General features: G+C 41.2%; 1 protein-coding gene across 1 annotated transcript in view; it reads right to left on the reverse strand.

Moving 5' to 3' along the window:
• LOC310954284 (sodium/potassium/calcium exchanger 3-like) overlaps window positions 1–25807 on the reverse strand; it is a gene marked incomplete at both ends in the record, with an annotated part of 76757 nt that overhangs the window by 10800 nt on the left and 40150 nt on the right. The window contains 5 exons of the mRNA XM_083923686.1: window positions 2193–2267; window positions 5467–5570; window positions 6240–6324; window positions 8230–8304; window positions 16307–16383. Coding sequence (XP_083779812.1) covers window positions 2193–2267; window positions 5467–5570; window positions 6240–6324; window positions 8230–8304; window positions 16307–16383 — 416 coding nt within the window. The remainder of the gene's footprint in view (window positions 1–2192; window positions 2268–5466; window positions 5571–6239; window positions 6325–8229; window positions 8305–16306; window positions 16384–25807) is intronic.

Genomic DNA, 25807 nt, shown 5'->3' on the forward strand with positions numbered 1-25807 from the left:
GTTAGGGTTAGGGTTGATATGTTAAGACCAGTTCAGACCAAAGATTCGCAACCAGAGGAGTTGAAACTGGGAACTATTTGCAACGTTCAGGTCTGAAATGTTCTGAAACCTGCTTGTTCACACCAGTGAGACGGTGTATCATCTCCATAGCAACGCATCTCTGTACTTCTGTTCTAACCTCCGACTTTTCAGCCTTTTTTTGTAGCTGGATATAATTTGAAGCATTAAAAAACATAAATAAGGACGGAGGAAGTGAGATACTTCCTTTTCTAGTTGTGATGAAACAGAGAAAATAATTCACTGCATTGTTCTGGATCATGGCGCTCACTCTCCTTATTCATTGTATTGCTCGTTCGCCCCTTTCCCTCCCCGTCTATTTCTCTCTCACACAAACGGCTTTTTCAACCAGCTGACAGTCTCTAAGTGACCTGACCAGCAGACTTTGCTAAGACTTGATTGGTTGTTGCAACAAGTGACAGCTGCTGGCGATTTGACAAGCTGAATCAAAGGCGACAACATCAGCCGGTTTAAATCCAGCCGAGACTGTTCAGTTCACACCGCTGCAACTTTCATCTGCAATGTTCTAAAACGGTTTCGACGCGTTGTGAATCTTTGGTCTGAACTGGGCTTTATCCTCTTAAATCCATACACACCCACATGTTCCTATTACACTTCTACCTTTACTACAAGCCTGACTCAGAAGATGGAAGTTCAGAATTTCTGATTACAAACGCAGCATATCCGCTGTCTGCAGCATCACTAACATGGCTGCACATGCGCATTTAGGGAGGGAGTGTTGTCACAGACACACAGATTGGAATACAATAAACAAGTGTTTTCATTAGTGGGTCATATGATCAATCACTATTGTTTTAACTCACTCTTTGATAGATAGGAATTTAAAAGACAATTAAATAGATTCAAATCTTACAGATTATAACTTTAATATTAACATTTTTACTTTTATAATTGGTCCAGTGAAGCTACATTAGTCACTTTCTTTATTTCTGAGCAGTTTAGTCTGTGATAAATCATCATACTTTAGGGGCTGATCATATACTGTATATTATTAATTACATCTTAATAATAAATAAAATGTATTATCTATTATCATTATTTGCATTAAATAGAAAGCATACCTAAAACTGTATGTAGATGCAATATTTTGCCAAATGTGCTTGAATTGTGGGATGATAGTGTGCATTAGTACATGACTATCCCACAATGAGGTGTTTTTTAGTATGCATGCTGAAGTTTGCTGCAGCTTGACATTATATCAATACTAATCATGTGGGACGTGTTTAAGACGGTGACTGGCAGCATCCAGTCTGCTGCAGGTCCGTTCAGCACCGTTTTCAGTCTCACCCAACTCAGATCAAACTAGCGCTGATCAAATATGAATCAGTATTCTGTTACTGTACTGAAAATGTTTACAGGGAAACTGTAATTTGAAAAAGCTTGTGACCTGTCCTCCATTGTTTTTGACAGAGCAAGCTTCGCTGTTTCATTTGCTATGATCGGTTGTAGGTCACCTTTCATAGCTCGGTCTATCTAATTGTGTCCAGAAGCATTTTACTGTGCACCTCTGATAACGCCCCATTGGAAATGAAAATGAAAGGAGAGGGTTGGAGATGCCAGGCGAGAAGTTTACATGATTTTGTCTCTTTTCTTGTGTGAATACACTGCATACTCAAAACCTCCTGAGAAATCGAATGGATTATGGATTTGGGACACAGCTTCAGCCTGTCATACTCTATACATAAAAAACAACCAAACACAAGCAGCAAAAAAATTAGCGGTCAACCCTTGCCCCCTGCAGTCTACATGTCTAAGTGTCCTTAGACAAGATACTGAACCCCAAATTCATACAAGCGTGCGTGTGAATGTTTATCGCTCCAGATGGGCAGATGGCACCTTGTACGGTAGCCTCTGCCACCAGTGTGTGCGTGATGGGTGATGTGATGCTAGCTTTTGTTGTAAAGTGCTTTAAGTGATCTCTAAGACCAGAAAAGCTCTACATAAACGCAGTCCATAAAAGTGCACAGTGGGTATTGATCCAAAGCTGACGACCAAAAACTGCACTTTAAAATTTGGCCTTTCATGCTTTATAGTCAGTGACAGTGTTAAGTATACATGCGATCCCAACACTACACACTTTATGTTTATTGGCACGTGAGTATATAACCTCTTACCACAATGAGGGCTGTGACAGAAAATGTGTAATAAGTTGAATCTCGGAGTAGAGCCCAATGAGAGAGCTTCACTGCCTGCGAAGAGCAAAGACAAGAGAGATGAGCACACTAACAACACTTATCCCTACTGGAGTTAATACAGAAACACCTCTGACATCATTACCATACTGATGTAAACACAGTAGCTCTTTAGTTGACCTCCTGAATCACAGTTACCATCACCGTCCTACGTAGGAAAGTGTTTATCGACTTTATGTAATCAGATACAATGCAGGGGCCCACAATGCAGTGACTAACGCTTGCAACGCTCTCCCACACAGCGCTCACGCTGTATATATGTAAGTGGGGGGTCAGAAGTCACATCTAGAATGTGCCACTCCCAGCTGTGGAATCATTGGGCGCTGCGAGGCAGTCAGAACACAGCTTTAGGTGTTTGCTTGTACTCTGTACAAGGGAAACTGCTACAAACAGTAAGGCAAAGGTAACAAACAGTGGTGAGGGGCAACGGCCGGACTTGAACATCTAGGGCTGAAACAATTAATCGAGTTATTCGAGTATCTCAATTACAAAGATGCATCAAGGCAAAATCTCTGCCTCTCCATGATTCGTTTAATTCCTATCATGGCGTTATGCGGCCTGTTCAGCGCAGGGATCATTGTTCCACACCACCACATCCGGAAAAGGCAGGAATTAAGTTTGGGATCATTTCACACTTAAAAAAGAAGTCAAAAAAGTGTAATGTGTCCACTGCAAACTAGAACTGTTCTACCACAACAGCACGACATGGATGATTCAGCGTCTGAGCTGAAAGCAGCCCGTTGTTAACGCCACTTCACCGAGCGCTGCTGTTCTGGTTTAAGGAGGGCGGTTGCCGAAGTTACGGATAAACAGGAAGAGAATGGTTAACGTTAGCTGTCCTTGTGAATGCATCTATGTTTAGTTTTCCATGAATGTTAAACATAACGTCACCTCCCTGATCAGTCTTTATAGTTTTGATTAAGTAAATGTGTCAGTCGCGTTTTGTTCATTGCTTGTTGTTACGGTAAAGAGAAAGAGAGCGACTCGCCCTTCCTGATAATATCTATCTCTAATTAATTTTCTAAACAAATCTCTTTGTCTTTGAAACCTGTTTGAGTAAACACATGTGCGTCAGGTAGAATTTTATGCAACACTTTGAATTTTTAAATAGTAATCTTATTCATGGTAAATTGCGAGTGTATTGTCTTCAACACACACACACATCTCCTCGATCTCTCTCCCCCTCATGCACACATGCACATTCCAACACAAATATTCTCTATTCACCACCCCAACTACACACACTGACAAGGCGACATGCACACACACACACACACACACACACACACACACACACACACACACACACACACACACACACACACACCCCTGTTAGGCCTACCCCAGACATAATTGTATTTTTTTGCAAAATAACGCAAATTAGAATACATTTTTACGTAAAATTATTATTGTCTTTTTTAAAAATCCAATTACTCGATAAATCGATGGAATAATTGGTAGAATACTTGATTACAAAGAGATTTGATAGCTGCAGCCCTAACCCCATGCCTCCCAGCCCCATTCCTCCGCCTGCCCTTATCCCTCATTATCTCACTGTAATTATGTAATGCACAGTCTGGGATTGCGTCACTGTTTGAGGTCCGGTGCATATATTTTTCAGAGCAGAGAGCTTATCCGTGTACTCAGCTCATTTCCCTGGCATGTCAGATAGCATCAGAGAGAGGCTGCACTATACTATGATATCTCTGTATCTCATGCAACACAGCATTAAGGATGCAAAGCAGAAAAGAGATACAAACTATCCATTGTGTTCAGCCTGATGGGATGTTGTATGTGTGGCTGGATAAGCACACAGAGCACAGAGGAGAATATAAGAAGAAAACAGTAAATGAAAAGTTTCCAGTGTGCACCACTGCCTGTTCAGGATGACTATGGTGGGAAAAGTTTAAATCCTGAACTTTGTTATTTTTTCATAAGACAAGAAAGTCACATGAAAGATGAGGGTAGATGCAAGAATCCCGCAGTTAAATTAAATAAGCATTCTTTAGACCCTTTTCATACATTTTAAGAACTCATAGCAAGTTCTAACCACTTACTGTTTAGTTCTTTAGTGTAACACAACTAAACAGTCTTAGTTAGTGATAACTCGTGTGACAGCTCCCCAATGAATGTCATATGTAAAACACAATCAGGCGTATGTATGTCTTCGTGCGTACACACTTCTGACCCCTGCTATCTGCACTTAACATGCGGGGCCAGACGGCTGCACTTATCGCCTCTGACATACAGAGCAGTAAGATTACGCCTTACGGTTATTTTCAGAGACGGCCTCAGCCGTGGTCAAACTCCTTGCCCTTCAACCATTTGTCCAAAAACTTTAATTTCTCCATTAGCTATGTAGCTAAAATGGACTGTACTCAATATTCGGAACATTAAACATAGCAGCAAACAAATCTTTTTGAGTAATGTAATATTTTGGAGTAATGGAGTCCTGAGCAGAGAATTAAGTCACTCCCTCTGTGTGTGTTCTAATCCGAGTTTCTCCGTCTGTTAGTTTGTTTGTGAGTGCCTTATGCGTCTATATCAGATGCTGGGGGATGTTCCATGTCGGGATTTGACAAGTTGGGGAATGGACGAACAGTGAGAACTGTGCGGAGGCAACATTTTCTCCAGTAAGTTTCGAGTACAGCACCTTTAACACCCGAGTGTAATGCGACATTATCAAGCAGCAGTCAGTCAGCGGGTCAGTGAGTAGCAAGCACTCCAACGCTTGTCCTTTTCAAATGACGTCCAATCTCTCCATAAATAAACTACACAGAATCCCACTACGCGCCCACGCAATGATTAAATTCATGCAAACCTCTTTGGACAAGGTTACAAAATGTAATGTAAGACTTTTTCATACTTCTTAAGACCCCTCGATAAGACAAGTCTGGCTATTTTGAAACTTTTAAAAAGATGAAAAGATGTTCTGACAGTAAAGGCTAAAATTTGCATAAAATATCTAAATAGAATTAACATATGTGGTTTGCACATGGATCAGATTTCCTCATGCATGCATAAATCAACAGCGTGTTCTTGTGTCTTGCATCCTCCTGCATAATCCTATGCATGCATTAGTACTTTCTCCCCCTTTGTGTTAATCTGGCTGAATATCTGAGGTGACACTAAGCTGTTGGTTGTACTCCAGGTCAGCAGCAGGATCCACTGCAGCGGTGTTGCTATGACATCATACCTGGCCGGCGAAGAAGCCACACACACCAATAATGCAGAGGATGTTAAAGACAGCCGATCCCACGATGGTCCCCACCCCCACGTCACCTTTGGTGATGAACACCCCTGGGGAGAGAACGAGCAGACAGCACACACAGCATTATGACTCCGTAGAGGGCACAGATGATGTGTTGTACACAAGTTGACATTTCCAGTTGCAGTCCAGCATCTGCAGAGCTGACGAACACAACCGTCAAAACAAATGTAAATAACCAGCCATGTTGTCATGAGCCTCTCACTCACACACAAACAAACACACACACACACACACACACACACACACACACACACACACACACACACACACACACACACACACACACGGAGAAAGAAAAAAAGAAAATCGTTTTTTAATACCAAGTCAGTATGTAAAATTAGATTTTTATATAAAGAATACAGAAAGTAATGTGACAGTCTTTTCTGAAGTGAATGTTCTTCATACTGTTGGTTCAGACCGATGCAGAACATTACCATGATCAAAGTAAAAAAACAATAAAATAAACATATGAACTTTACTCCTCTCCAGCAATTCTCTTGTGCCTAGTACATACGATTAATGTGTAATGTTTAATGTGATTCTAATGTTATTCTGTATAAATCTGAAGCCATGTATTTGAACGAACGTATCACTGTAAAGCATCCATTAAAAAGCCCCAATGCCACCCCAGTATACTGGCATGTGCTTCCGTTAGAACAGAGGAGGTAAAGAGATGGAGGGGTGCTTATACTGAGTACCTATGATGGATGTGAAGAGCTCAGGAGCTGAGCTGCCAGCAGCCATGAAGGTGGCACCTGCTACGTCCTCACTGAGTTGGAGACGCTGCAAGAAAGAAGCGAGAGACAAATAAGAGCTGAGAGTCTGGATTTCAAATGAGCCCGAGACACAAAGAGTAGGAGATCGGTCACAGCCTGACCTTTGACCCAGAGCCTTAAAGTGAAAGCCGGCTTAAAATTATCCCAGGGTCTTTTTCGGTAAATACACTCATCAAATAAGCCATCGAGACATTTAACAACTATTCACGGAGATATCCCGGAGAGTCGCTAACAGTTGCATACATTCGCTAACAGCCGAATGCGGCTAAAACTGATTAACAGGGCAGTGGGTGAAGGCATTAAAACGTCTCCTTTAACCACTAATACTGCTCAAAATAACACCAAACCTCTGCAGTAGCATGAGAAGAGACCTGACACATTAACTGAAGCATCAACCATGTAGTTATTGAACGCAGAGTTTATTAAAAGACTCTTTTGAAAGACTTACCAACTGGCCTCGGTACCAGCTCCTCTCATAGTAAAGTCCATTCAAGTCGATTACTAAGTGCAATCCAAAAGGAAGGAGCCCATTGATGCTGTTACAGGGAAAAAAATGTCTCGATGGCTTATTTGATGAGTTTTATTTGCCGAAAAAGACCCTGGAATGATTTTACACCGGAATTTCACTGTAACTCATCATAAAGAGCCAAGAAAACTTGCATATATGCACCTGCGTCTGTAAACCTGGCATTCTACCACTTAATATCAAAACCTGATGGTATATCCATCTGGAAGAAAATATCTGGATTTGGCCAGTAAAAATGATTTATATTTACTACTACTCTCCTCTTTACTAGGAACTAGCAATACCTTGTTTAGTTAGATAAAAACTGGAATATATTTCAATATATAAAGTAGAGCCGGATCGATATATAACGCAGACATTTTTGTCTCTATCAGTGTCGGCATATACTGTATCTTTTCTGAAAACCTTTTACACAGAACCGATAATGCAGAGAACGATGCTTGGGGGGATTTAGAAATGTTGTCATATTGCTATTTTTGCCTTTCATTTATTTAAATGTTGATTAAATGGTGGAGACTGAACATGCAGCACTATTTAGCTATTTGTTTGATTTTTATTTATTTTTTATTTAAACGGTCAACAATTGACTGATACTGACACAATGTTTATTAAACTAATTTTTTCATTTTGAATTATTCTTTACTTTCTCATTGTTAATTTGGAACACACTGTATATTTAATACATACTAATGATGATAATAATGTTAAATCTTCTTTAATAGTTATTTGTTTAAATAAGCAGCATTCTGAGTACCTTTGCCATTTGCCGGACGTTGTCATATCGCTTCAAAATCAGAGCACAATCCACATAGAAAAGGTGTGTTTTCATTCCAGCTCTTACTGTATCGGCCACCAAATCGGTAATCAGTGAATTTTTCCCTTCTGAAAACGGTGTCGGCCTTAAAAATCCTGAATGGGTCTGGGCCTGATACAAAGCCTTAGTTAGCTATTCTATAACATAAAATAAGTGACATTGAAGTATTCAGTTACTTGAAGGAAGCCTGGGAGAGCAGGAAAAAAGTCATTTATAATGGGCGCATTAGTCATTTATGATGGCGCATTTCTTTCCGTACGTGTTATTCTTATATTTTATATTTCCCTGTGTTTATATTGTTCATATTTTATCTATATTCTTCTATGTGTGTGGGACTAATAAAGGAATATCTTATCTTATCTTAGTGAGAGATGATTGATATAAAGCAGTATATAGTAATCACGACGCACACCCACACAACCCTCATGTAGAAGAGTAGAGTTTTTCAGTGTTGATGTCAAAATAAATAAATAATACATTTATGCAATGTTTCATCCTTCTGATTTCACTTGAATGGTTCCTTGTTCAGTCACTAATATTTTTTCAGGACCTTTAATACCTCACACTCATACCTCACACAACTTCTCCAGGGAGGGGACAAAGTAGTCATCGCAGACGAGGGCCAGGGCACAGAACATGTAAATGGTCTGTGAAGAGAGAGAGGGAGAGAGATAAGTATTACAGGGATCAGTGAAGGATGAACATGTTGCTTGATTCGATTCAAACGCGCTACCACAGGGTGAAAAGTCCACGCCAACACAGGTTCCCGCTGCACCGCTCGCTGCCATAAAGGGAACAGGTCATTTAGTCTTGCATGTCTTCTCCTGCTCCCTCTTGTATTGTGAACATTCTGTGTTTGTTCTCCGGTTGCTACAGTCAAAAGGAACCTCTGCTCTAACTGCAACATTAAATTTAGATGTAAATTACCATGAAATATGAATGAGTCTAGTTAATGAAGGCTAAAGATTCAAAGATCTGATCACATGCAAATGCAGTACACTGGATTAATGGAGCTGACATTGAACATTCATGAATAACATAACAGTGGGACCATACTATTTACATTTTTAAATAGTTTTCACTTTTTTATAACATACTGGCACTACAAAAGCCCAGGAGGGGAGGTGGTGGCTCTTGCTTATTCTCCTTCTGAAATAAACTGATGGAACAGAAAAGCAACATGCCACTATGGGCCCAAGTTAAAGAACATGTGACACTTGATAGGATTATATAATAATAAACATTTGTGTAATTTCAGATTAACCTTTGTCTTTATAATAGGGGTGATTCTGAATAGTCGACTATACCCCGAGTCGATCCGAGGAGCCTGATTCGACTGCCAATCTCAGAGTCGAATCGTCGCAAAACGTGCAAAATGTGGTCATGAAACAATGGATTCTTCCATTCTGGCTCTGGGGGTGCTGAATGTGTGATTTTACATATAGATGCTTGGTTTCTCCCAATAAACCATGATAAAGAGCCTATCTGGGTACAAAATATAAGCCTATTAATAAATACTGTTGCTAAAAATGTGTAAATAACTCATGTGCTTTCAATCTGTCTCCTTGGTGTACAGGATTAACCCCTTCCCCTCTTAGACTAAGTTGTACTGGTTCAGGATCCGGGACCGTCACAGCGCATCTTGGCTGGGCTTTAAATTTATCTGGGCGTCAGAAATACAGCAGTCTGCTACTGTTTGGTCATCAGCGAAGTGAAACTACAGTTCAGCTATTGTCAAACAAACAAAACACATTTATGTTATAACAACAAACACTTTTAATAAGAAGCTCCTATCAGAAATCAGAAATCACATCCCTCAGTAACCCTCTGCCTGACACGCGTGACCGTGCAGCGCTGGACTCACGTGCACCTGCCGCTGTCTGCTCCATGTTTTTCATGAGCAAATAAACCAAAACTAATTTGACGATGAATCGATTATGGGCAAGACATGATGAATCAGATTCCACAAAGTTTGCATTGTTTTAAACTGCCGTATAAATGGCTGACTCACTGATAGTCAGTTTCCTTGTGTAATTTCGTCCATTTTTTTTTATTTTTATTTTTTTGGGGGGGGGGGGGGGGGGGGGGTCAATATGGCGGCCATATCAGATTTTCAAAAGGGCCGCCTTTAAATACTAATAGTCAATCTCACATCTCAAGGATTACCTAGAATTTAATTCCCAGCAGTCAAATTGTCATGTTGGTTGGCAAGAAATCGCATCAAACAGATTTTAGATGATCATTGACCCATATTTGGCTTTTTGTTTTAACTTTTAATGTCAAATAACTGACTAAATGTTGTTGTTTCCCCCCCCCCCCCCCCCCCCCCCAGTGGAGTAGAATGAATCATGGCGAGGCGTCTTTGGTGGTCGGTTTCCTTGCTGCCAGAGAGTCATTAAAGGATTGTTTCTTATTTATTTTGGTGGATCAAAAAATTTTATTCATGAATTAGAAATTAAACAAAATGAAGCCTTCAAACGATTGATTGTGACCCACTGATGTCTGTCGCCACCATGACAACAAACAACAATCGCCATTTTACTTGAACTTGTCAAATGCCCACGGCAAACAGTTCAACGTTACTGCTACTCTCATTTCATTTCTATGGTTTGTCGGTTATTCAGATTTGTTCCCCTCTTTTGAAGCATAAACATTGGGTTTGTATTAATATGTATTTCTCAATATTTCCAAAAGAAAGTCATATACTGACAGTGAAATTGAACAGCTTGTCACGATATACGTTATTTGGCATTGCAGTCCTCATTTCCCTGAATCGCTATAATGGAGTTTACCAGTAAAAAGTTAGCACGACCCATTGAGCCACAGAGGTCACATTTATGGGAAATATGGCAGGTGGAATTATATAGGAGTTTTCTTTAAGAAATCCTTAACTTTATAGATTTAAATTTGTTAAAGCAAATAAATGAAATTAGTAAAATGTATTGTCACTCAATCAAAATTCTATTTCAGAAATGTTGTCAGTTTAGACATTAATCATAAGTTTGCATTGTGAATTTGTGATTACCAGATTCTATATTTAGTCTCACGTAAAATAAAGAATAATGAATCAAAAGCAAACCAATTCCACAACAAAATCTGCACTTTTTTGAGAAACAAATATCATTTGAAATAAAAATAATGGGCCTAACACTGACCCTTGAGGAACATGAAGTAACCTTTAATAAAAAAATCCTTCCAAATGTCTCCCGGCCGTGCAGTCTGTCAGCATTCATTATGACTGTAAATAATCTATTGTTTGAAAGGTTTTTAATGCTGTATATTACTGGTGTGTTTGTTTCCTGTGTGTATGATGGCATAGCATCATAATACAAAAAACACATCATGAAGAGAAGCAAATTGAGGATGAAAGACAGATAGAGATGAGAATGTGATTATAGAGAGAAAAAGTCAGTTAGTGACAATCGGCTGACGGGAAATGTGTGAAAGGAAGGGCATGAATATTCTTAGTTTTTCAGCAAGAAAGGCACAGAGAGTGAATATTCCTTTTTTACTATTGTGCTCAGTACACAGTCATTTGACGTTGCACCAGGAGCTCTTCTATTGCAGGTTTCATAGCTGAAATATTCAATGCCTGAATGAGAGCTACACCTGAGCCCACACACTGAACAAGAGAAAAACATCAGCCGTCATCCCTGTCTCACGCCTGTAGCTTGGAGTGAACGTGAGCGCATGCTAAATGTAAATTTGTGTGCTTTTTCTAAGTTACATGCAGACATGAAAGTGCTTAAATCTGGAGTTGTGTTTGTGTTTCTGAGAAGTGCTGATGACAGCATTAATGAGCTGTGCAGATTTGGAGGGGGGTCAGCAGTCCAGCTGTTAAGGAAACAACAGCTGGGATATAAATACTGTGATATTAAAAATTCAGTTCTAATACAAAGCATTTCCAAGCTGAATCCACCCAGAACCATAAACATACGTGATCAATGACAATCTCCAACTCACTGTGGAAACAGTTCAAAAATGCTTCACTTCACAAGAAAAACACTGGATCTGATCCAGTGTTAAAATCAACCTCCTCCCAATGGCACCACTAGTAAACAAGCCCTTCTGTGTCACTTAACCAGAGTAAATGACTTTAATCACTGGGTGATCTGCCCCGAAGTGGAAGTAGAATTTATTTACACACTTCTAAGAATTTACAAGGGAAATGTCAAATTAGTATTTGAAAGTGACCCTGATGAGATAAATCAGTCAGAACGTTTGGGCGACGCTCAGCCTGAGCGGCTCAGTAGTGGTTTACATTAAAAATGACTTTAAGACTTTACAGTATATTTTGGAGCTGTTAAAGCATGTAGCCAGTGAGTGTTCTCATTTGTCCAGGTCATCGTTACCCCCGAAGCAATTTCAATCAAAAGCAACTGGACTTGGTTATTTGTCTAGGAAGACGTTTCACCTCTCATCCAAGAGGCTTCATCAGTTCATGTACGCATCTTACCAGGCTGGAACTGGACCAACTAACTGGTGTGGAGATCCAGGTTTTTAACCTCTCACAAGGCCACTCTCTTACTGTGGCCAAAGCCTCCATGGTTGGAATACAGGTGAACAAGGAAGTCACCTCGTAGGATACCACGGTTTCATCTGGATCTATTTTTAAGTCTCAGACTTTGTTCACGAAGTCTATGGAGTTTTGGATGTGGTGTGAGGTGTTGCCCACCAGTGGTGCCAGAATATTGGCTACGTGCTTATCAATGTTGTAAGTGACCGAGTTCATGCTGCTGACAATGGGCCTGAGCGAGCCCCTTCTTTATGGATTTTTGGGAGTCCATATAAGCAGGGGGTTGAGTCCTGGGGGTGGAGCCTGTATATAAATGACGGAATCACACAACGAGTGTATGTGTCATGCGTCTTGTGTGTGTAGGCTGCTCTGTATGTGTGTTAAGGCTCATTTATGCTCTACGTTAGGTACGCATACGGATACGGACGGAGCCTTCTGCGTACATTTCGTCTGTATACTGCACGTATCCTGCAAGCTTGCGGATGAGTACTGATACGGACCAAACGTTGTAGTACCACCACAAATCGTGGGGGCAGCTTGGGACATTGGACACACAGAGTGTCGTGAAAAGCAGGAGCGAGTAAGTCATCAAAAGCCCCAACAAACATTCTGAAATACTGAAAATGACGTTCGTCATAAATTTCTCTCGTCTGTGAAACCAATATCAGCATAAATGAGCCTTAATAGTTGTTTTCTGGTGATTTAATGAAGAGAGAAACAGAATCTATGGCCGTGATAATAACACTCGGAGCGACTTGTGACACTGCGATATAAAGGGTAAAGCAAAATATGAAACAGTAGACATTTTTCTATCTTCATATGATACAAAACTGGATACTGCACAGCCCTAGTTTCTTTAGTCGTTAGGTGCAGCTATAGGTAATACCTTGTTTAAAGGCAATTGACAAATAACTGAGCTTTACGGCATATTATGCTCAGTACGAGGAGCGACTGTTACTGCTCTCATTTATCTTTTTTTCCCTGGCTCACTTCCTGCATACAATATTCCAAACTAGTTTGAGGCAATGTCATTGGATATGTTGCATGTCACAGATTAAATACATGCAGTCACAGCAGGCTGGCTTTTTCCTTAGGAGTGGCCCATTTTCCCATTTTCCAAAAATGGGACAGGGGAAAATACAACAGCATTACAGCAGTACAACAAACTATGCAGGTATAAATCCTGATTGTATTTCCTGAACTTCCCAGAACACTGTTCTCTCCACAAAACCAAGTACTGTAACACCGGCTGTGAAATGACGCAGAGCACATTATTTTAAAGGTTAGACATCACAGGGAAATGGTTTGCAATGATGTACTGTATGTTTAGCTTTTTGTTATATTAATATAGAGCATCCTAGAAAAAGGTTACTTCCATTTGCCCCTCTGCAGCAAGAAGATGCTAACTCAGAGGGTGGGCGCACTGTAAGTAGGGCCATATAATATCAGAAAATAATATACTGGTAAAATGATCTATTCTGTAGTTGTTAATGCTCTGTTTATGCACAGCAAAGTTCCCTAGAGATGCTGCTCTGCTGGCATGAGCTTCCATTACAGTCAGCCCCCCCAGAGAAGATCAGCACAACACAACATGGGTCATCATGTACTGGAACATTCTGCCTGCCATGTGCCAGTCATATAAGAGTGACGGCAGAGGGGCTCCATCCTAGCCTTGACCTTATATATTAGACCCCTGCCGGGACATGCTGGAGGGGCCAGTGGGACTGGTCATGCATTGGATAAACCGATACTGCCAGAGGAGAGGAGAGAGAAGGGGAGAGGAGAGGAGAGGAGAGGAGAGGAGAGGAGAGGAGATGATGCTGTCTTTTGCTTAGCTAGAGATTGCATGAAAGTGAGAAGAATGTTTGGAATTTAAAAAAAAAACAATATTTCTCTAACAGAATATAGTTTGTTATATTAGTATCATATTGTCTTTTGTTATTAGCAGTGTCGCCTCACAGCAAGAGGGTTCCTGGTTCGAATACCGACTGGGGCCCTTCTGTGTGGAGTTTGCATGTTCTTCCCGTGTCTGCGTGGGTTTTCTCTCGGTTCTCCGGCTTCCTCCCACAGTCCAAAGACATGCAGGTGTTAGGTTAATTGATGACTCTAAATTGCCCGTAGGTGTGAATGCGAGTGTGAATGGTTGTCTGTCTCTGTTTGTCTCTATGTGCCCTGTGATAGACTGGCGTCCTGTCCAGGGTGTACCCCGCCTCACACCCGATGCTGGCTGGGATCGGCTCAGGCATCCCTCGGGACAAGCGGTTGAAGGTGGATGAATTGTCGAAACAATCCCTCCATTAGACAAAAAAATGACAATGTGTTGGTCAATCTCTCCACACTTTCTTTAATTCCCTTTCCTTGCATTCAGTCTAATTTAAAGCCCCCCTCCAGACACATGTTAAAGTATTTAAAATGGTCTGCTATGATTAACATTTAGTTTAACATGTTTCTCCCACAATAAAAGTATTAAAAAATACTCCTTGCGCCCAACCCAGCACCACTGCTTAAGGTAGGTAAACGGCTGAAGGAGCAGTGAGCATAAAGATGGCTAGCATTACAGGATACATCAAAGAGATATAGCAAAGTGATGAGTATGTTGTGCACCAAAATCTACAAAAGATTATCTACATAAGATATATCAGACTGGTCGGTGTAGCCATCTTTCGTGTATGTTGTTTGTAAGCTTGTTTTTTTGTAAGATAGCTACAGGCAGTGGCCGACACAACCTTAGTAGTTGTGAAACATAGGATCTGCTACAACGTTACAGTGTTTGTTATTACATAATTACATATACTGCATATATATATATAAACTTGCAAAATACATATACACAGATACACCTGGTTTCTCCTGATACCACTCAATTCACCGTAGTGTTATGCAAATGAAAAGGAAAGTCCTACCCCTGCAAGATGAGGGGATTGATTCCTAAGGTATGTAAGATTTGAAACCCTCGCTGGATTTGAAATCCAGTGGCGGTGGTCCACCACTGGAAGATTTTATCTGCCGCTTCATAATTTTATTAAATGTTTTTTAAGACAGTGAAGACACATCTGCTCTAGAGACACGCACCGAGGAGAGGCAGGGAGAGAGACTTGTAAGGCCTTTACACACTGGGGGCGAGCTTTTCGTGAGATTAACTTGCACGTACATATAGTTTTTCAAACTGTTTTCTTTACGACTGCATTCACATAGAATTATTATAAGGCAAAAAAGTGTCGTTTTTTTCTGAATCTGGGTCCCTTTCACATCGTAAATGAAGACAACAGCCGGTCACGTTGTAACTTATGGGGATTATAAAACAACAACAACAAAGAGGTCTGCTGCTAGACCTCATACATTCATGGATCAGAGGGAAAATTATTTCTCTGCTTCGACCTTGGTAGAGTCAGCACAGATAGCTTCACTTCCGTTTTTACATTTCACAATAAAAGCTGTAGACACACACTGGACAGTTAACTGTTTACCAGAGGGAACTCAAATTCATTCAGAGCATTTATCCAAAGGGAACTCAATAAAATATCTTACAGTAGATATTGATGTGTTTGTAGCAGTTTTTGGGTCAACGATGGTCTCAATGGCTCTTTGTTACACAGAACCGTCTGAGAAGGCGTAATCGGAAACTGCAAACGGGCAGGCACTTTCAAAACATAGCTGTCAGGTGATTGGATGAACCATCTGTCTATCAAACTCTCACCAAAGTAAATCAGGAGTAGAGAGAAATAATAATTCCCTTCAGTGCTGTTCTCTTCTTTCAATAAAAGAAAACTCTGTTCTGATAAAACTGATGCTATTGCAGCATCCAAGCTAATCTCTTTAAGAGCCTCTTGTGTCGTCCCCCCCCCCCCCCCCAACTCAACTGCCAGTGGCTCCTCAAGGGTCGCTGATTGGCCGGCTCACTTTAGATCTGAACACAAACACAACTACTTGGAGCCTAACGATGGATTTTCATGTGATACGTGAATGCAATTCCTGCACGGTTTTGTGTTATCGCTAGAATTCAGCTGATGTGTAAGGTAAGCTCTTTTCAGGACCACATGTGATAAAAAAAAAGGTCACTTGGGCAATTATTGACAGTCTCACATGTCAACACGCACATGAATGCAGAGTAATGTAGTTTAAAGAAAACTTACACACAGGACATGCAGGGCCACAGCTCCTTCTGTTCTCTCTTTGTGTGTGAACAGGTCTGTCGGGAACTCGTGCAGAGCTAGAAGAGAGAGACACAGGGTTAGAACAGTTCACACACAGTATGTGTGTATGTGTGTGTATGTGTGTACAAACATACTTCCAATGTACAGCATAGAGGTCAACCCTTTGAGAAAAGATGTTAACTCTTGTGTACTGACAAGCAGCCTGGTCCAGAGAGTACCTTGGCTAAATGTGTGCGACAGTCTTACCGTGCCCTGCCAAGGACTGTGTGTGAGCATGTTTCCTCAGAGCGACAAGAAGACACTTGGGAAACGGAAAAAGTTTGCGCTACGAGGACAAAGCGAGGGCAGAGAGGAGAGAGTGCACTGTAAAAATAGAGCAAGGGATATTTAGTGTACGGCAAGTGGGATGGAGAGCAAAGGAGAGAAAAAGGGTGGTGGGGGAGTTTAATTGCAATGTGAAAACTCCACTTCTCTGCATGGGACTGCAGGCCCAATTGAGCAAGGGAGAGCTAAAGATGGGGTGAACAAGACTGAAAGAAAAGTGGAAAGTTGGCAGATGGAGACAGTGTGAAGGAAAACAGAAAGAAGTTAAAAAGAGGGAGTTGGGGCCCAAGTTATTCTACCCCCTCTCTATGGCTTCTTGACTTCCTCCCCTCTTTCAGCCCCACAGTCCCCTTTTGACTGCCACAACCAGTGACAGGCTGCCAGGGAGTGTTGAGGAACCTTTGCCTCATACCACTCAAGCATCAAGTCACCCCTATCATCATTTCCTCTCACACAAACCAGGAGCTCATTCACAGGCCACTGCCAACACCTGTGACATATTTCAGCAGCCAGGTACCGGGCAGAGAATTGGGCAAAATCAGAACCAGAAATATGTTATTGACCAGCACAGTAAATAAAAAGGAATTATAGTACTTAAAGGTTGAATATGTAGAATTAGCAGAACTCCGCCATCTAATGTATCAAAATCTTAGTCGCAACAACAAAAAAATTATTCCAGCAGTCGGGTTGCCAGGTTCGTTGCCTAGGAGCTACAGGAGACTGGAGTCTGTTTGAGTCTGTTTGAACCCATCCCCTTTCGGCAAATCACACCATAAAAACAAGTATTGCAGTGGAGTTTAAATGACAGTTACTGTTACAGCTAAGTAAACATGAAAGTTAGCTTACCGATCGAAGAGAAAAACGTAGCTATTTGGGCGTGCATTTTAATGGCAGTTCTCTCCTTTATCTCAGTCCCTTTTGAACACCATGTAAATTGGTTATTCACCTTCTACAACAACTCCCTGGTTATTTTACCAAAATGCTCCCACGCTGCAGATTTAAAGGGCTTTTTTAGCGGCTTTAAGGCTGGAACTTCAGATCCCTCTGACATTTTTACAGCTCCTCTTCTTAAAGCCTCAGGTGAGTGGTAAGACTCTCACACACAAAAAAAACCCGCGAGACTTCACAGGGTAACAATGCAAGGATCAGGACACCATAGATATCACAACTTCTATAATTCTTACACTAATGAAACTGGACGTTATGTAATCACGGTTATGGCAAAAAATGGAACCAAAAACTTCGAGTAACTCTGCAATATTAGCTAGACATGTTTTAAGGTGACTAATGAAACAAATGAACAACAAAAACTTATAACACTACATTTGCCCGAATTTCAAGGCTGTTGCTGCTGCTGACGATGATGATAACAAGCTTTTCTAACTGATAACTTTCAAGTGACATTATTGCTATCAAAATCTGTGGGTTTGGAGGAGGATAATAGACTACATCTCTAAAGAAAGTACGTGGTGCATATGGTGACAATGACGAGTGACAGGAAACAAAGGTTTGAATCAGGAACATCCAGGTTATATGATATGCGGCTTACAGAGCGTAGGAGGCCTTCTGCATCATTCACACCCACTGGAGAGAGACGTAGGCCAACCAGAAGTGGGTGAAGGGATGAATGAATAAACCAAGTGAGTTAGGAGTGGTTTAGTAGTTTATCATTCTACCTGCATATAGTCTTATTTAAGTCCAAACTCATTTACAACATGTTGCAGAGAGAAAATAAGAGCAGAAAGAAAAGTTCACTACTTTCCCACAGTTTCCTCCTACTCCTCCAATTTTGTACTATGTTGACCTTTTTGCATCTACAGCATCTCGCTGTGTTTGAGTGGCTGCAGTCCTCCTCTGCACTATATTCCACTGTTATAACTTCTTAAGCCCAACACAATGTAGAGCAGCCTGTAAAAGGCCACAGAGGGTACAAAGCAGCAGAGCAGACTGCCATCTCACAGTGACAGCTGGATGTGTTTAATATTTACTGTTACATGCCAGTGTTAGCTAACTCAAACTCAATCCAGCCCAAATGTGTGTGTGTTAGTGTGTGAAGGGAAACAAGTTACTCTCATGACAGGAAATAGCTCTTAATGTAGATGAGAAAAAGACAATACTCTAGGTCTAGGGCTGAATGATGTGGGAAATAGTTACCATTCATAGGAATATTGTGATTGTCAGTCAGTATGTAATTCTTTTTTCTTAAGTAAGTAAGATCTATTTCTTGTGTATTTTTCCCTATACGTCATCTTATACTATAGAATGACCGACACAACACCGGTTACAGTCAATATATACGTGTTATGATGAAATGAGGTGAATTGATATGTATAAAATATCTTTATTTAGATACTGAATTGTAAAAACTTTCAAAACCCAGTAGAATGTAAGGTTTTCCCCCAGAAAAGTTGCCTGGTGGCAGCTGTCGTGTTTGACAGGAGCCTGGCACGAGCCAGTATCAGGCTGATCGCAGCATTAAAGCTAAAGTTGGTAAGTCTCCTAAAAATATATATTTTTTCTTCATATTTGCTGAAACTGTCACTTTATCCTGACATCACACTGAGACTGAGGATCTGTGAAATAGTAATGTATCCTCTCTCTGTCTGCTCCTGACCGACAGCCAATCAGTGCGGAGAAGTCTCTGGCACAGTGTGCATGAAACATGAACTCCAGCCAAACTGTGAAACTAGGCAGCGTTAATCAAATATGTATCCTTACTCTATTGTATATTTCTCAAAAAATGTTTTCAGCAACGTATTTTAGTGTACTGCTTAGCTGTAAAATGAGACATTTGTCCGGCTGGTGGGCGGAGCTTGTTTTTGGCTAGACTTGGTCATAACAGTTCACTAAATTACCACTATATGACTACATTTAAGTTTCTAATCAAACCGCCCACAGTACCTGCAGTTTAAAAAATGTCTTAAAACAATAAATACATTTTTTTAAATGAAATCTTTAGGCCCAGTGGGGTTCAACTTAGGCCAACGGGCTTGCAATACTCGATACTGAGACGCAGCGCTGAGACGTAGCGCTCAGCACTGTTGCCTCACAGCAAGAGGGTTCCTGGTTCGAATCCCGGCTGGGGCCCTTCTGTGTGGAGTTTGCATGTTCTCCCCGTGTCTGCGTGGGTTTTCTCCGGGTTCTCCAGCTTCCTCCCACAGTCCAAAGACATGCCCGTGTTAGGTTCATTGATGACTCTAAAATTGCCCGTAGGTGTGAATGTGTGTGTCTCTGTTCGTCTCTATGTGCCCTGTGATAGACTGGCGTCTTGTCCAGGGTGTACCCCGCCTTACGCCCGATGTCAGCTGGCATCAGCTCCAGCCCCCCGCGCCCCTTATAGGGAAAAGCGTTTGAAGATGGATGGATGGATGGATGAATGAAAGATCATCCAACCCTACTCTCGTCTGAAGCAGAAATGTTTATCGGAACAAATAGTAGGACGTAGTGATACATTATGAAGGTAAAGAATTAAAAATGAACAGAATTAGCTGAACGCTGAGGCTGACTGACTTCTTCGTCTTCAAGGAGCCTGCAGATATAAACCCATAGTGCCAATTAGTGTTCTAAGAAGCATGAAACCCAATTTCCCATGAGATGTAGTAAATAAATGTGATGAAGAAGCACACACTCCCTCAAGAAACCCACTGAACCCTCATGTAAACAAGGTTTTTTATACACAACACTGAGAGGTAACACTTCTCAGGACCTAGCTCACACACTGCTCTGGAGATATGTCCAAGTCATACAGAATTATACACCTAAGCCCACTACATTACTACCTGGGCCTTTTTATTTATTTATGATATTTTGATTGGGATTTACATAGCACATTCTACAAATTGGGGACACATATGAGAAGACAAAATTAGCCAAAGTAGAAACAAAAAGGATAACTGCTGCAACCATGGCACAAACACTCAATGAAAGAGGTGGACTGTGCATTTTTTTCTCTGGTCAAGTTCATCTCCGGAGTGAACATGGTGATCCAGAAATGGTTGCCATATACCTGTATATCCAAACCAGGGCTTGACACTAACCTTTTTGCCCACCCGCCACTGTGGCTAGTGGTTTCAAAAAAGTTACTAGCCACTCAGCATTCTCACTAGCCACAAATTTGTATATGTAGCATATTTAGAAAAAAAATACCCTTTATAAAGGGCAACTCATTATCCATAAAATAAAAGGTGGTGCAGGGATGTAGAAGATTAATGAGAGACAACTCTATTGAAAAAAACCTTGCAATATAAATACTGTCTGTTTAAATACAGCACTTATTGACAACATAATTGATCTATTTAACAATAAACACTGAAGTCTAATAGTCTAGTCTCCCAGCGCGCCAGGATTTGAAGCTCTGAGACAGTAGCGCTGAGATACGAGAGAAGAAAACAATGAACATCGGCCACTACAGTCATGAATTACTTTTTCACACAGGCTTCTACTAAAAGGGCCAGAAAATATTCCCTCGTGGGCCGGATCCGCCAATTGAATAGCCCCGATGTATAGTTATCCACTAGTCTATTGCTGTGTGCACTGATCAGAGATAGCAGAAGTAGAGTAGACATATGTGTGGCCACATAACAGCTTTAATAACCCTACAGTCAGCCTGAAACTGAAACCTTACATGGACTCAGTTAGAAGTGGCCGGTGGCAGAGCAACCCGATGGAGGTGAGTGGTGCTCTACATGAGCAGGTGAGAGATAGGCTGTGCAGCTGAGTCCCGTCAAGTGGACTTGGTGATGGAGACAAGAGGATGTGCTGGCAGAGCCGTCGGGATTCACCATGGCCAGATTGACTTTCGCTGTGCCAGGGGGGGGGTATAGGCAGCTGATCCACTCATCGCCGCTGCCTCGTCTGGTTGACGCCAACGGAGACACGTAGACACATGTACACATGTATGCAGATTTTTATAGGGATTTCTAGGTTTGGAATTGTGTGGAAATCCCCTAAATGAGCTGAACTGAGGCTGTTGTGATGCTAGTGTGGCCACACATTCACACTTTTTTCAACATGTCTCACCTTCCATATTTACACAGTTACACACAATGACTCCTGGTCTACTGCTGGTACTGAGCAGCTACTCTGTCCTGGCTGAGGGTTCAGCAGTTGAGACACACTCACAGCAGTTACTGAGGGAGGGTAGAGCTTTCCTCAAACGCTCTGCTATACAGAGGGTTTTTGTCATCAGGGCCTGTATTCACAAAACATCTTAATGCTAAAAGTAGCTCATAACATGCTGGATTAGAAGTAACTCCAAAAAATGGGTATGTCAGTTCTAATTTTAGGACTTTTAGGAAAACATTTCAGTGTGTCGGCGCTAAAAGCCGCTCCTAAATATATGACTGTCACTCAGAGCAAGTCACAAACAATTCTAAAATGCCCCAAAGCGGGAAAGCAACTAACTTTCCCACGCTCCTTTTTTTCCTTTTCTTTTACAGTTATCCCAGTTCTGAATCTTCATTTGATAATCTCCTTCCCTTGATGCACAAGTTGGACAGGAAGTAAAAATCTGTTCTTGCGTCCGCAGCCGACGCCTTGTTTCTAATCCTAACCATCCTAAGTGTTTTTCATGTCTAACCCTAACCGTGAGTTCCTGGTAAGTTTTGATATTAGTTAGAGGCTGAGCTGCCACACAAACACAGCGCAGGCAAACTCTGAACACACACACACACACACACTCACACACACACAGCCACAGCTGATGTCTGATGTCATTACTGTACATGGACGGTTTGGGGCAAATAAACAAACTGCAAAAACACTCCTGGCATAGAAATTGTCCAAACAACATAAGTGGAAAATCTGTAATTAATCTAGAAGAGACTTTTTGCATGGTTGGAGCATCACATGGTTTGGAATTGGACACCCTTCTCCTTTCTGACATGTCAGTGATTATAATCATCAGCATGTCCACAGGCACGACAAAAGAGTTTTTTCACATTCAAGTATTCAAGGCAGGATTTAATGGAGCAGTCTTGGGTTGTTTTTGTCAGTGCTTATTTTGGCCACAAGTGTCGCAGGGAGCCACGACCAAAGCAAAGTACACTGAATGTCTTACAGCATCAACCCCATTCAATAACACAAGGGCATATGATCAACACCATATGAACATCTATTCAAATGAACAAAACACTGAAATGTCTGTTAAATTCTGAAGCGACTTAAAAAGATATTTTGCTTTAAATCCGCCCTATTCATACAAGACAACTAGCAACAAAAGATGCAAACTTGTCTTTTCAGAGCTGCCAGAAAATACCAAAGTATTTAATAAAGTGAAGTTAAAAACTGTCAAGGTCCAATTTCTGTACACGTTATGCGTACATGAACTGATGAAGCCTCTTGGGTGAGAGGTGAAACGTCTTCCAAGACAAATAACCAAGTCCAGTTGCTTTTGACTGGAATTGCTTCAGGGACGTTTCTGAATGTTATTGGATTCAAAAACCGTAGGCTAATCTGATAAATATTGGATCACAATGCATGTTTAAGGGCATGGATAGTCCGTCAAAGTTAATTAACAATTTGTCTACAGGGCAACTAAAATCTTATGACGAGCACCCTCAAATGGACGCATTCACACCCGTCCACTTTGATTGGGTCCTCAAAGTCAGCACTCCTGCCTGGATGCCTATAGACATTGCTCGACTGTATCCTTCTGAACACAAACTCCATAGCAACAGAGTGAGCGTCTCCTTGAGATGGAGTGTGTTTAAGTGGCAGAAGGGAGATGTGAGTAAAAATAATAGACTCCTGGTCTTAACCCGAAGGGAGTTGCTCCACTGCTGCAGCCGCTGCTCCGCTCCACGACCATTAGCGTAACGTTTGATGTACTACATGCAAAGCGCAGGCTGAGATGTGGTACATTATGCATGATGTTTGCAGATGGAATAAAACACACGTGCCCCGATGTATAACAGGATCAGTTTGGGTGTTTTGGGTGTAATGGACAGCGGAGAGGTGGACTTGAGACCTGGTGATTTGAACTTGAAGTGACTGAAGTCACAGTTTTGATGACTTGCAAGTTGACTTGTCAGATAATAAAAGACGCATGAAATGACTTGAGACATGATGACTCGAATGGCTTGTCTGTTTGTTATATATTTTCAGTTTAAATATAAACTATTACAAACGTTCAACCCAATCACCAGAATAAAATGTTGGCATTTTATGCCAAGAAGAAATTAAGGAATTAATAAGCTTTTATAAAATTATTTGTTTTTTTTGGCTTGATTACATTTATTTCACTGAATATAAATAATTATAGTAAAAATTCAATTAATTTTCATACTTTTTTAACAGGTAAGACATTTTCTCGCATTAACTTAACATAACCTGTGGTTTGACTTGACTTGCTCAAGAAAAAATTACTTGGGGCTTACTTAAGACTTGGACCAAATGACTCAGGACTTACCTAAGACTTGGACCAGATGACTCAGGACTTACCTAAGACTTGGACCAGATGACTCAGGACTTACTTAAGACTTGGACCAAATGACTAAGGACTTACTTAAGACTTAGACCAAATGACTCAGGACTTACTTAAGACTTGGACCAAATGACTCAGGACTTACTTAAGACTTGGACCAAATGACTCAGGACTTACTTAAGACTTGGACCAAATGACTCAGGACTTACTTAAGACTTGGACCAAATGACTCAGGGCTTACTTAAGACTTGGACCAAATGACTCAGGACTTACTTAAGACTTGGACCAAATGACTCAGGCCTTACTTAAGACTTAGACCAAATGACTCAGGAGTTACTTAAGACTTGGACCAAATGACTCAGGACTTACTTAAGACTTAGACCAAATGACTCAGGGCTTACTTAAGACTTGGACCAAATGACTCAGGACTTACTTAAGACTTGGACCAAATGACTCAGGGCTTACTTAAGACTTGGACCAAATGACTCAGGAGTTACTTAAGACTTGGACCAAATGACTCAGGGCTTACTTAAGTCTTGGACCAAATGACTCAGGACTTACTTGAGACTTGGTCTTAATGACTCAGGACTTACTTAAGACTTGGTCTAAATGACTCAGGACTTACTTAAGACTTGGTCTAAATAACTCTGAACTTACTTAAGACTTGGTCTAAATGACTCAGGACTTATTTAAGACTTGGTCTAAATGACTCAGAACTTACTTGAGACTTGAACTAAATAACTCTGGACTTACTTAAGACTTGGTCTAAATGACTCAGGACTTACTTAAGACTTGGTCTAAATGACTCAGAACTTACTTAAGACTTGGTCTAAATGACTCAGGACTTACTTAAGACTTGGTCTAAATGACTCAGGACTTACTTAAGACTTGGTCTAAATGACTCTGGACTTATTTGAGAAGGAGGGATAAGGATGAAACGTTCAGTGTAAAATAAACCTAAACCTGAATTTGACAACTCGGGCAATGTAATTTCTGAATAGTAGAATTATCATATTAAATGTCTTAAAACTGAAGTGTACTGAGTGTGCATGAGAGGAAGAAAGAGACAGACTTTTAATAAAGTGATAATTGGCCTGGTAATTAGCGCAGTTGTAAGTGAGGGCATTATGTTGAACCCTTAACAGCTGCTGATGGTGCTCTGGCTGGCCCCAACTACCCCTGCTGGCTATAGTACTACACACACACACACACACACACTAGCACTGAAGGCACAGATGGAGTGAGACACCCACGTGCATAGACACACACGCACATGCACACACACACACGCACACACACACACACACACAGTTTTCCATTGTTTCCCTTTCTGCAATCACCCCACTTCCCCTTCCCCCCTTCACTATACACAATCAGTGGCAGTCAATGTATCAATCAGCAATCAGGCTTCAGCTTACATGGGGACCCATTCTGCCTCAGTCTGCTTCATCCTCTTGTTGGAGCTGACTGCCCGCCTGCTCGCCCACCTCCCGGCAACATCCAATGCGGGTCTCATTTACCAGGCAATCTGGAAGGAGCCACTGTGAGCCACTGAGGGGCTCTGAGTGGAGATGTAGCACGACTTCTGTTTGGCTTGTTTTCCTCGTGCTGGAGCTTTGCAGCACCTTGGCTGTTCCTTTATGCTCCACTGACTTATTATATTATTTCGGGCTTCTTCTGCATCATTTCTACAAGCACTATAGTGTGCTACACTGTGTGGACTATCTTTAATC

This window comes from Echiichthys vipera (assembly GCF_963691815.1).
Source record: "Echiichthys vipera genome assembly, chromosome: 2".
Classification (NCBI taxonomy): Eukaryota; Metazoa; Chordata; class Actinopteri; order Perciformes; family Trachinidae; genus Echiichthys; species Echiichthys vipera.